The 12,326-nt window shown below is 55.8% G+C and overlaps 3 protein-coding genes across 3 annotated transcripts; 1 reads left to right on the top strand and 2 right to left on the bottom strand.

Annotated features, from left to right (window-relative positions):
* Nucleotides 1-174: 174 nt before the first annotated feature.
* Nucleotides 175-2,179, bottom strand: B0T26DRAFT_693073 (uncharacterized protein). Its single transcript, XM_060441185.1, has 2 exons — nucleotides 1,175-2,179; nucleotides 175-1,100 (listed from the first exon to the last, which is right to left on the bottom strand). Exons 1-2 carry the CDS (start codon nucleotides 1,990-1,992, stop codon nucleotides 512-514), a joined length of 1,407 nt encoding a protein of 468 aa, XP_060299959.1. The 5' UTR covers nucleotides 1,993-2,179; the 3' UTR covers nucleotides 175-511.
* A 760-nt stretch (nucleotides 2,180-2,939) lies between these two features.
* Nucleotides 2,940-4,880, top strand: B0T26DRAFT_764670 (flavoprotein-domain-containing protein; the record flags this gene model as incomplete). The annotated part of the gene is made up of 7 exons (XM_060446448.1): nucleotides 2,940-3,274; nucleotides 3,356-3,384; nucleotides 3,455-3,675; nucleotides 3,941-4,120; nucleotides 4,192-4,353; nucleotides 4,567-4,606; nucleotides 4,804-4,880. The coding sequence occupies exons 1-7, from the start codon at nucleotides 3,159-3,161 to the stop codon at nucleotides 4,878-4,880; spliced, it is 825 nt and encodes a 274-aa protein (XP_060299958.1). The 5' UTR covers nucleotides 2,940-3,158.
* Nucleotides 4,881-5,802: 922 nt separating this feature from the next.
* On the bottom strand, nucleotides 5,803-10,491 carry B0T26DRAFT_747472 (uncharacterized protein; the record flags this gene model as incomplete). Its single annotated transcript, XM_060444850.1, has 1 exon — nucleotides 5,803-10,491. One exon carries the CDS (start codon nucleotides 10,489-10,491, stop codon nucleotides 5,803-5,805), a length of 4,689 nt encoding a protein of 1,562 aa, XP_060299957.1.
* Between the last annotated feature and the right edge of the window lie 1,835 nt (nucleotides 10,492-12,326).

The raw sequence follows: 12,326 nt of genomic DNA, 5'->3' as shown, positions 1-12,326 counted from the left end.
GTTTGCGCAGCTCCGGTCCTCTGATAATCAAAAGTCGTACAATACACTAGACCTAGCAGACACACACACACACACTATCTCTCTCTCTCTCTCTCTCTCTCTCGCGCGTGCGCGCGCGTACACAGGAATGATTCCGCGGAAAAAGCCACATTGTAGAGATAAAGAATATCTCGCTCCCGCTCCCGCTCCCGCTCCCGCTCCCGCCGCCGCCGCCGCCGATACGTGTAGTACGTAGTAGCCGACCGATTCATTCCGAGGCTCCATCTAGCGCCGACCCCTTTCAACCTGGGTAGATTTTCTTACACAGCAAACATGCCCATCCCATATATTTCCCATTTCCCATCCCACCCTCCGCATGGCTGGCTCATACGTAAAATAGAAGACCCGCATAGCATAGCATAGCAGCGGTAGTAGTAGCAGGCGTTGCAAGGATGTAAACGAAAGCCGTGAAAACACAAAACATGACGCCAGACCGGAAGAGGGAAAGAAAAAAAAGAATACCGCCTTTTTTTTAGTTTACAGTCTCGCCCTCCTTGATCTTCTTGCTCTCTAGCTCCTCGGCAGGCTTGTCCTCGGCCTTGCGCTTTTTCCGCACCAGGCCCGACAGGTCTGTCGCGTTCTTCTTGACCTGGTCGGTGACCTCCTGGGGCTCCTGGGCGGCCTCGGCGGCGGTGGAAGCAGGGGGGAGACCCAGGGCAGCGTTAATGTCGATGGGCGGTCCCTTGAGGTCGACGAGGCGCTGCTCCATGTCGGCGATCATCTCCTTGACCTCCGTGATGGTCTCGCGCGTCGAGTCGTTCTCCTCGGGGTTGTGCAGCGTCGCCAGGTCCACCTCCTGTCGCTGCAGCTTCAACTTGGTACTGGCGATGGCCAGCTCCATCTCGGCCACGGCCTCGTCGCGCAGCTTCTGGTCCATGACGTTGTTGTCGCCGCCGGCTGCGTTGTTGGCGCCCGCGTCGTCCTCGGACTTGGTCACCGACGCAAACTCCAGCGCCAGAGAGAGCTTGAAGTGCGCCTCAGCAATGATCTCGGAATGCTCCGGATACAGCTCCTGTTTGTATTTGAGCGAGGCCCGGGAATCCCTAATTGCTATCGGATACCTGAAATGGAGGAAAATATGTTAGAGATATCTGCGCCCTGATGCGGTCATGAGGATGCGGATCCGTTAACATACTTTCCGTTCTCGAGCGAAATCTCGGCCAGCAGGGCGTGCGTGTCGGCCAGACGTTCCTTGATATGTCTGACGGCTGGGGACTCGTCGCCCCGTTGTCCTTCTGCGGCGTCGCCTTCTTCTTCGGCCTTGCGCTCTTCCTGGGCCCTGCGCTCTTCCTGGACGGTGCCCTCCTGGGGTGTTGTCTTGGCTTCTTCTTGTGCTAGCTCCAGTCGCTTCTCGAGGAGCACGCGCGCGAGGTCGAAAATCTCAAAGGCGTTGGCTAGGTCGTCGTTTACGTCGTCCTCTCCTTCCTCCTCCTCCTCCTCCTCATCTTCCTGGTCCGAGTCGGAGCCATCAAAGTTCTCGTCGCCCTCAAAGTGGAAGAGGGGCTTCTTCTTCTCATCGGGGCTGGGCTCGTCTTTCTTGGCGGTTAGTACGACCATGTCTTTGTGTGCGCTCGACGACGATGCGCCCTCGCCGTTCTTAGAGTCTGCGGTTGCGGCGCCGTTCTTCTTGGCCGGCTTCGCGGGGGCTTTTGGCTTTGCGTCAGGGGCCTTGCCGCCCAGGACGTCGCTCTTGCTCTGGCCGACTTTGAAGAGGGCGCGGCCGTACAGGAACAGGATCTCGGCGTTGTCGGGGCTCATCTCGCCGTTCATCTCGGCCTGCATCTCGGCGGCGTGCGAATAGACCTCGGCGGCCTTCTCATACTTGTTGTGGGCGTAGAGGGCCGTCGCCTTGGCCGACAGGTCGGCTAGCGAGACCTTGAGGCTCTGTGCCGCCTGCTCAGGGTCGAGCTCCAACGGCGTCGCAGTGCCGGTCGAGGGTGTTGGCGTGGCCATGATATCTGTTTGATTCTGGGAGATGGATTGAATTATTGGGATGATTTTATCTGGAGAAAGTGACAATTAGGTCCAATTGAGAGCATACAATTGGTGGTGGTGGTTTTGTTGGAGTTGATAGAATTGATAGAATTGATAGAATGAATCCTGAGGCGGTGGTCTGTCGCTACTATAACTACAGTAGAGCTAAATAGTTGGAGCTACGGACAGGTGCGACGGATGAGCTGCGAAAGCTTGTGACGTGAGCATGGCATTGTGGGCTGACGGTGGACGCGTCTTATTGGTTAATGCGTGGGTGAATCGCCAAATCTGGGGATTCAGATCCGCTTTCTCGTTCCAGGGAGAAACAGCGTCTTGGCACGCAAGACTCGGTGGAGGGCGGGCGAATATAATCCGTTATACAATTCAACACTGCGCATGTTGCCTTTTGGCTCGAGTAGCATTCAGTATTCCATCTAATAGATACCTTACAGTCTTATATCTGACTTACACAAGCTAACCTAAGGTACAATACATCTTGCGAAAAGGTGAAGGTGGGGTTAGGGTTATGACGTACATGTCGGTCCTGAATGAACAATAGCTTTGCACCCCTCAATCACCTGCAGGCCCGGGAAGGTGGCGTGCCACGGCTGCATCTGGAACGTCGACCTCAGGCGGCGCAAGACGAGAAACGACTTTCGGGCGGTCATCTAAACCCGAATATGCCGCTACAGTTTGGCAGACTTTGCAGCCCGGTTGCGGATGCATTGGGAACATGGATGTACTAGTTTACAGCTGGAAACGCGAAGACGACATGTAAAAGTTGCGGCATCGGTCTTTTGCTTTGTGGCCCGTTCCGTTTGTAAGCGAGGCCTGTGACCATGACGAGACCTACATAGTTAACTTGGAGTCTCGTCAACACAACCGACTGTTCAGGTATTTGAACAACTTCACGTATAACTTCACCGTCACGGAGCAGGTTATTTGTTCATTTACCCAGGTCGCTATCCGCCGATAAATTTCTTGACAGAACGGACCATCTCTGATTCGGACCCCGAAGGTAACACAACCCGTAACTTCCCGGTCCGCCCGCGTCTCGTCTCGGCTCACTCCATCAAAGACGTGCGTCTATCCTCGACATCTCGTACTATACCATAACGTAGCCAAGAAGACATTTATTGCCCGCCATGTTGCAGTTCGTCAGCGACTCGCACGACAACCAGCACGCGCGCGAACAGTCGAGCTCGCTGGCCAGCTTGACCGCCGCCCGCGCGGACACCCAACGCAAGCACCTGCTCCTCGCGTATGCTCCGTCTCTCTCCGATATATACAACGAATGAGAGTGACACTGACACTGACACTGACATTGCATATCACGGAACAGGGCTTCTGGCTCAGTGGCCACCATTAAGAGCAAGTTCTGCTCTCCAGCTTCAGCTTCAACTTCATAAGAAAATTGTCTGACCAACTTCCCCCTGATCAGTCCCCGAGATCGTCAAGGCCCTGGCCAAGCATGCCGACCAGCTGGCCATCCGCATTGTCCTGACCGACTCGGCCCGCAACTTCCTCAATGGCCAAAGCAGCGAGCAGCCCACCGTGTCGTCGCTGCTGCACCTGCCCAACGTCGAGGCCGTCTACAGCGACGCCGACGAATGGGGCCCCCAGCCCTGGCGCCGCGGCGCTTCCATCCTGCACATTGAGTGCGTAGCCCTCTTCTTGCTACATGACATACATCTTGCCCACTAATGATATCCCGAGTCAAATAGGTTGCGCAGATGTAAGTTGTTCTCCGCCTAGCCTCGAGCATGCGAAAACAAGAGTGCCAGCTGACGTCTCAACTCACCCACATAGGGGCCGATATCTTGGTGGTAGCCCGTAAGTATTCAGTGTCTCGGAGATTCCTAGGCCTGAGCTGATGAGGTGGACGAATATAGCACTGAGCGCAAACACGCTAGCCAAGGTCTGCGAGCATCCCCTACCCCTATTCCCGCACACTTCTGTCCCTGCTATACTGAAGAAACGAAACAACGTCCAGATCGTCAACGGCATCAGCGATAACCTGCTCACCTCGGTCATACGCGCCTGGGACACAGACACCACCATCGACAACAAGAAGAAGGTCATTGTTGTTGCCCCGGCCATGAACTCAGTATTCCCCCTTTTACTCTTCCCTACACTTTCTAGCTGTAAGGTGCCAAATATTAACCGACCCCTGCACAGGCCATGTGGCGACATCCCATTACCGCCAAGCAGGTCCGCGTCCTGGCTGAGGACTGGGGCGTCCAGGGGTATGGGGAGCCCGCTACCATCGAGGCCGGGTCCGCCACCGAGGCTACGGCGCCGGGCCAGGCCACCGGCGGTGGCTGGTTCCAGGTTATCAAGGTGAGCAATGCAACCCCCCCATTTTGACATATTGCAAGTGTTGCGATACGTCTGTCCGTTCTGTTCAAACTAGCACTGACATGTAGCCGTAGCCCATTACCAAGTACGTCTTGTTTATGTCATAAATAATGAGGTTGAAAGCCAGCCTTGCATGAAACTGCCAGCTTCTACGGATTGACTGTATTACGACCACGTCTTCGTGCTGACTTGGAGGCAATTTCCATCAGAACACTTGCATGCGGCGACACTGGAGGTAAGAGACCAGCCCCACAAGCCTTTCTCGCAAAGTTCCCCTTCCTTCCTTTCTTTCATGTACAAAATATGCTAACTAGGCTGGCGTTTGCACTAGATGGTGAGTACAATGTCCCCTCATCTTATCATTCACCGCAGCATTTTAGCCACCCACCCACTGAAACGGGAGAGGGAACCCCACTGATCCTTCGAATATAGGAGCAATGGCCTCGGTCGACTCGATCCGCGCCACCATCGAAGCCCGGCTTAGTCTTCCAGTAAGGGGTCTCGACTAAGAAGAGAGTCACAGAATGGAAATTGCTCTGGCAAGCTGTATGTATGTATTTGTGAATAGCCTTCGCGAGACGACGGCATGGACATGGGAGCCTCCGGCGATGACAGGCAGACAGACGGACAGGCGGATGCCAATCATGTGACCGTATTTTGGAGGCTATTGGGGGGGGGGGGGGGGCCTGTGACAATACACAAGCTTACGAATTTGCAGATGTCGAAGAGGTTGCAATGCCTGTCGAGTGCCTGTCCTGCCCAGTTAGTTTCCCGTAAGAATGGTTTCTTCCTAGAGGGAAAGGGAAATGAAATGAAATGAAATAAAAAGAGAATGTCTATTGGGCAATTAAAAATGCACTGTATCTAATCTACGTGAACAGGCAGACACATAAAGCCGATCCATAGAGGATGTACAGTCGTTCTAGTTTTATCTTGTTTTGTTCGTCTCGTCATCTGCCCATTCCCTCTCTCACAAGCATGCATATGTCCGTAACTAGGTAGGTAGTATTCATTTTCCCCTCCCCCTCGCCGCACCGGCACCCGATGGAGCGGGTCTATTCATTATGGTAAAGATACCCTAACTAGGTAGGTATATAACACGTAAGGCTTAAGTAGAGAGGTAGGTGGGTAGGCAGGCGGTGCGTGTCTCAACGGAACAAGTACTGAGGGGGTTTTAATAATTTCCAAACAACCCTCTCCGAAAGAAATATCTCCCCTTTTCTGCCTGCGTGCCTAGGCTTCTAGAAATAAATCACAATACCGATCGCGAAGCATAGCCCAGCCCTGTCCACCTGGCGCAAACGCCCCTGAAAAGCATATACGGTGTGAAGCCAACACGACCGACATTTTCCCCTAACCCGCAGAAGCGACTCGTACAATATATGCTCTACAAACCTTAAGCAGCCCAACACTCCAGTTGCATTTTTGAACCTAGTCGTGGCGGAACGTACACTTATCACCCTTGGCGCACTGGCCGCGGGCCCAGAAAGTGCACTGCTTGGTCCCGATGAGGCTGCGGTTGATGCCGCGGAGGTGCTCAGGAATGTCCGACTGGGACGACTTGGAGCCTGAGCCACTGCCCCAGCCACCACCGCCATTCGATCCACCGCCGCCCGCAGACCGGTTCCCGGGATTGTACCCGTCTTGATCTCGGTGAGATTGGCCATAGCCCTGCGCGCCGTAGGGCCCATGGACAGGGGCGCCCGTCTGGCCCTGGCTCTGTGCGTACGACGTGGCCGCCGCAGGAGCGGCGCTGGCCTGCGCCTGTGCTGGAGCTTGTCCGCTAGCCCACTTCATAATGGAGAGCAGGTATTCGGCGCTCTGGGGGTCGGCAGGAGCTGGGAGGCTCTGCGAGCCCTGAGGCTGGGTTGTACCGGCGAGGGCGTTCATTAGGGCCTGAAGGCTTGCTGAGTCGGCCGAGGGGTATTGCGGCTGGGCTGCTGCGGGCTGGTTACCGAGAACCGATAGGATCGCCGAGAGCTGGTTGCCAGCGTCTGCGTTGGGCTGCTGACCGGTAACCTGAGACGCCTGAGCTTGCACGTAAGGATTGGCGCCCTGGTTATATGCGGTCTGTTGCTGGGCATACCAGGCCGCCTGCTTTTGCTGCTGCTGCTGCTGCGGCTGTGCTTGCTGAGCGTAGTACTGGGCCCAAGCTGCCGTATAATCCGGCGCCGCCTCGGCCGGCTGCGAGACTTGCTGCTTAGTGGCGGGGACCTCGGCGGTACCCGAAGGGAGATACGACTGCGACTTGCGCAGCTCATCGACAATCTCCTCGACGAAGTCGACTGCCTTCTGAACAACGGCATCGACATAGTCGTGCCGCTGCACTGTCCGAGGCCGTGCTGGGTCAAATTCCTCGGGGTCCCTGTAATTCCTGGCCCTGTCTGACATGAGCGACGAGTATGTCTGCTGGTCTCGGGAGTCGGATCCGATAGTTTCCCAGTCGTCGCGAGCTTCGGTCTTGGGCCCTGTGTGCCCGTTGTACGAGTCGGCAATCGAAGATATCGATTTCAGAGCCTTTGTGAAGTCGGCATAGTCTGGATTGGACCGGGCATCCATGCGTACCTGGCTGTCGTTGGCGGCCCGCCAGAGCCCCACCTGAGTTCGGTCTCTCGCCCGCAGGCGAACCTCGTCGTACTCTGAGGCTGCTGGCAGCTGGATAGCTTCAGCAGGGTTGTCGTCAGCGAGCATGGGCTCGTAAGGTGGCGATTTCGGAGTGGGGGGGATATCTGATGGCTCCGTATAGACGACCATGAGCTCCGTCGCCTCGCGATCCTCCATGAACTTTTGCTGTTCAGTACTAAAGGTCGCGTTGCCGCCTCGTGTAACGAAAGCCCGCTCCCGCGCCTCCTGTGGTATAGCGTCGAGGTCGAGAGGATTCGGCTCCTCCCACGGACGGATTTCGCCCGCATGGCCCTTTTTCAAAGCCATGCCCTCCATCTTGTCCACGTCGCGGGCCGCGTTGCCTGGGCGGCCGCCAATCTCTTCGGGAAAGCGCGTGAATTCGCGTATCTCAACCAAGCGATCGTCGCTTCGGAACGTCACCTTCAAGTTGAGCCTCCGGCGCGCTTCCTTGCGCAGACGACGTTCCTTCTGCGCATCTGTCTCGTCCGGGTCTGTCGGAGTGAGTGGTTGAGGCACTGGCGCCTTCACCTTCTTGGGTTCTGCAATCTCTGCCAAAAGGGCCGCGAACCTTGACGGCCCTGACTGGGTTGGTTCGGAGACCTTAAGCTTTGTGATCTTTGTGGGCGCCGGGGCGGTGGGTGCCGCCTGTGCCGCCTGTGGCTTAGAGACAGCTGCCTTGGGCGCGTCGGTTTTCACAGGTTGCGCCTTTGGTGCCACTATTGGCTTGGCCGTGGCCTTGGGCGCCTCGACCTTGAGAGTCTCGATTTTTGGCGAAGCCTTCGGCGCGGGGCGTATCTTGCCAGGAAGTAGAAGTCCACTACGAGCTTTTGCTTGACTAGTTGCAGGTGTGGGCGCGGGGGCCGCTATTGGTAGTTTCGGGACGGGCACCTTGGTGACGGTCGCTGGTGGGGCTTTGGTGGCAGCGGACGATGCCTTTGAACTGTTGGTGCCGGGCGTGGACAAGTCGGCCGTAGTCTTCTTAGATGACCGCCCTTCGCTGCCGACATCGTCTTCACGGGCCCGTTTGCTGCCCAAAGAGGCCGTAGACACTTTGCCGTTGCCCTTGGAAATCTTTCTCTCGCCTGCTGACTCGATGGTCTTCGAAGGCACAGTTTTCGCGTCCGAGGCCGACGAGTCGCTTTCATCATTCTCGTCGGCATTGGAGAATATGGCAGCTACCAGCTTTCTGACTTCTGCATCCCCGTTCGACTCGAGCTTCTTGGCTATGGAAGGAAACTTCCAGCTCTCCAACTTACTCCGCTTCACGGTTGTAAAACGGCAGAAAAAGCGGAGGAGGACTTTTACTAGAGGTGACCTGGCGTCGTTGAGATTGATGTGGCGGATGAGGACGTTGAGAATGCGGGTTGGCAGATCCGTCTTCTCGCCCAGGTGCCGGAAGACGCGAGCATCGGCTTCCTTGAGGCCCGCAGCAAAGGCGGATTCCAACTGCTTCCCCGTCGGCTCGAGCTGGAGCTTCAAGGCTTCCTCGTCAGCGAGAGAAAATAAAGCCGGATTCTTGGCTCGTATTTTTAGTCCCTTGACAATCTTGTCGAATATGGGTGCATTCTTTCTGTACTCAGCGACTTTGTCATCCAAAATATCGTAGTAGTCATCCGCCGCCTGTATCAGCACCCGGCGGTTGCCCTTGTGAGAAGGGTGAATAAACAGCGAGGCAGAGACTGTGACTGCCGTGTTTAGAGGTTCAGGTGGGGGATCAGTCCGCTTGGCCTCTAAGTTTGCGTCCCCCTTTGGCAACTTCTTCCACCAGTCTATGGGAATTTCGGTTTCCGTTCGTGCCAGTTCCATTTCGAGTCTAGCATCTGCCTTTTGCCGGTCCAGGTAGGTTTTGGCGCCCTGGTAAGCAGCTAGATGGTTACCCAGACTCTCGGCTTGAGTCCAGCCCCAAGGTAGTTCCGGAAACAGGGGGTCCTTGTCGCCTTTCGTGGAAATAATAACGTAACGTTTCGTAGGAGGCCCCTTCTTGAGCTTTACAGGCGTGTCTCCAACAATCAGGTGTGGAACCCCAGCTAGGGTACCCCCAATCCGTCCACGGGCTTCTTCTAGAGCCTGGTTGTCGAGATAGAAGCTACTATTAGGTGGAGGAGTCTCTGTCTGCGTAGCCGGTGTCGACGGCGAGCTGGGGTTAATAGGGCCACCCAACACCCTGACCTTCTTAACTAACAGTCCAGGCTCCGGTGTTTCCGAGGTCGGACGCCGTTTCACTCCGGACACCACGTTTCTGTCCGTAGACTGCACAAATTGTTGGACAGGTTGGGGTCGCGCCGCAGACGACTGTATCGGAGCAGCTTGGACGGCGGCTTGGATTTGGGTAGGCTGAACAGGAGCTTGGACGTGAGCTTGTACAAAAGCCTGGTTGTGAGTCTTGATAGAAGTCTGGTTGTGAGCCTGTACGGGATTCAGGTTATGAGCCTGGACAGGAGTCTGGTTGTGAGTCTGGTTATGGGCCTGGTTGTGAGCCTGGTTATGGGACTGGACAGGAGGAGCCTGCATTGGGCGATGGATAGATGGCTGAACCTGCGGCTGGAGTGGCGGAGTGTGGGTTTGAGGTGATCGGCTTATCAGCTGCTGTTGTTGCTGTCCCAGAGGCTGTGCAGTCATGGGAATTTGTTGTGCTTGCTGCAATGCGGTGCGAGGGCTGCCAGTGTTCATTGCCACAGGAAGCTGCGCGACGGATGGCCGTCCCTGTAGCGGCTGCCCGTTCGAGATGGGGGCAAACTGTGGTTGATGTTGGCGAGCATCAACTGACTGGCGCGGGAGGCTTTCGTAACCCTGGATTCCCTGCATCACTCCACCAGGGACTGCACGGCTGACTGAAGAATAGGAGAGAGGCGATGCCCGGGGGCCGGGAGGCTGGAGATTGACCGTGTGAGACGCCGCGAGCGGGTTCTCAAACTCGGGGGTGGCGCCATATCCTGCGGACGGCAGTTGCTGCCCCTGCCAGTGTGAAAGGTGGGGATCGACGAGGGCGAATCGAGCATTCGCTGCCCGGCCTACATCGCCAGGAGACTGCTGGTTGGGGTAGTAGGACTGAGGCAAGGGGCTAGGATGGCCGTAGGGATTTGGCGTCGTTGCAGTTTGAGTAGAGCCCGACCATATGTCGTTCTGCTGAAAGTATGGAAAGGACCGATACATGGCCTGCTCAGGCTCGGACCTCGAGAGTTGCGCGCGTATTTGGTTCTGAGTTTGGGGGGCGGCGTCAATAAAGGCATTGGGGTTTTGGGTATGGCCGTGGTTGTGATTGTGGTTGAGACCATGGTTAAGGTTATGATTATTGCTGAGGCTGTGGTTGTTGTTGAGGCTGCTGCCCTGCATCTGGTTGTGGTTGTGGTTCTGTCCCTGGTTCTGGTATGAATGATTGGCGCCCTGGTTAGAGTCAAAGGCGAGCCCAGAGTCAGTGAACTGGTGACCCCATGCCTCGGGGTTGAAGTTCTCGGGATCCCATTCACTCATCCCGTTGCCGTGGCCTTGATCCATGTCAACGGCGATAGTGACTGTGAGGGTGGTGGAAAAGGGGGTGGTCACGTGCCTCACTATGGACAGGGGTCAGACTTGGCAATGCACAACTCGGGGCCCACACTTTGGCTTGTCACATACCGTGTTTGCAGCGGGGCAATGCTCCAAACCCACACACAATAGTATAGGTACAACTCCAACTTCCAGCAGCAGACAAGACGCGACCAAGACGAAAACTCTTGTCGCCTAGTTAAAGTCGATAGATACTACCTGATGCAGTTGCAGTTGCACGAGTTACTGACAGCACCCGCCACTGATGACTAAAATGTCACCAATTATTGCGGGCGAGTTCTTTGACGCGTCCCAGGACAGCTCCAAGGGACGGCCGAGGCGCGCGGTTGGTCGGGTCGCGTGCCGCACCCAAAGAAAATAAACCGCGGACGATGAAAAGGGTTGGGGTGGAGAGGTATGTATCGCCCAGAGAAGGCAGTGGGCACTTATCCGAGCTTTGCAGAAATCGAATAAAGAGTGGAAGGCCCGTGCGGAGCCGATCAAGCTGGCGATGGACCCGGATACAGGCTAGCGCAAAAGTCTAAGACGAAAAGGGGGTCAGCTTATCAGGCACCGAAATGTGCATACCCCCCTCCATAATCGTGCCACTGATGCAACGGCCGAGAGTCGACTGAGTTAGGTTGCAGCGCTCACTCCCGCTGACGGAAGTCGGTTCGTGCAAAAGCCCAGCCATCGGACCAGAGAGCAACCAGCAAATAGAGACAGAAATATAGAGCGAGCGAGAGAGATGGCGTTTGCGCAGCAGATTGAGATCAACACAGCCCAAGGATGCCAGGATTTTTGCCGATTTATGGTCGGAACGGGTTATCCATGTGCGATTTTTGCTGGCGTTCGTAATCCACCATTGTGGTGTTGAGAATTAAGGCGCCGAGGTTCAGGTGTTCCAGGTTTGAAGATGGGCGACCCAGGTTGGCGATCAGCTGGTGTGGGAGGGTTGGTGTGACTGACCAGGCCTTTCCAACAGCTTAGAGGTTTGCAAATAGCGATGTTTCTGAGCAAGTCGGCTCTGAAGAAGCTGCTTGACTTCTGAAAACCAGCTACCCGGCCTCCTTTTTTTGCTTTCCCTCCTCATTTGAATTTGGGTTCCATCTCCCATTTGGCTTTCAATGCTGCCAGTCTGGCGAAGTCAATCAACCCGTGAGGGCACGGAGGGGGGCGAGGTGTGCTGGGCAATGCGGCAATGAAAGGTCGGGACAGCGCTTTCAGGGAACTTGCGAAGGCCCCGCAAATACCTGTCGCATTTTTCTGCAGCAACTTAGCCCGGCAGCCCGCCCAGCACTCCATGCTCCCGTTCTCCTCCAGGCGGCAAAAGGCTGGAAACTGGATTTCGCGGCATAGGGCAATTAACCAAGGGATAAGGTAGACCGATGACTGTGTCAATGAAAATTATGGCCAGAGGCTGCAGGGCACCGCTCCATGTTCATGGAGATGGGTTGCGTCTCCCCTCAAGTCTGCTTTGCTGTGGCGCGCGCTCTCTCTCTCTCCTCAGTCGTCTGCAAGTCTCTGTCTGTCTGTCTCTCCGCACTTCCTCCACGTAACAGGATTTTATAGTGTTACTTGCAGGCGATGATGATGGCTGGGCATGCCCGCTGTCTGCGCTGTCGCTCTTGCAGTCCTTCAGCTCGCAGATACAAACTGAGAGATCCAGACTGTTCGATTGAACATGCATTCTTTAGGAGGGAGATACAATTATGCTGTGCGTGTTTAGAATCGGGGGGGGGGGGGGGAATGGTGAGTTAATGCATACCCTTAAATCGTGCTGTTGATATCTACAGCACTTGTCC

This window comes from Lasiosphaeria miniovina (genome assembly GCF_030549165.1).
Source record: "Lasiosphaeria miniovina strain SMH2392-1A chromosome Unknown B0T26scaffold_2, whole genome shotgun sequence".
NCBI classification, from domain to species: domain Eukaryota; kingdom Fungi; phylum Ascomycota; class Sordariomycetes; order Sordariales; family Lasiosphaeriaceae; genus Lasiosphaeria; species Lasiosphaeria miniovina.
This window is presented reverse-complemented; position numbering and strand designations above follow the sequence as displayed.

Excerpts from the sequence above, each read along its gene's own strand:
- B0T26DRAFT_693073 (XM_060441185.1), bottom strand. The coding sequence starts at position 1,992 with ATGGCCACGCCAACACCCTCGACCGGCACTGCGACGCCGTTGGAGCTC. Across the intron at positions 1,101-1,174 it reads ATTTCGCTCGAGAACGGAAA|GTATCCGATAGCAATTAGGG; the intron begins GTATGTTAACGG and ends CCTCCATTTCAG.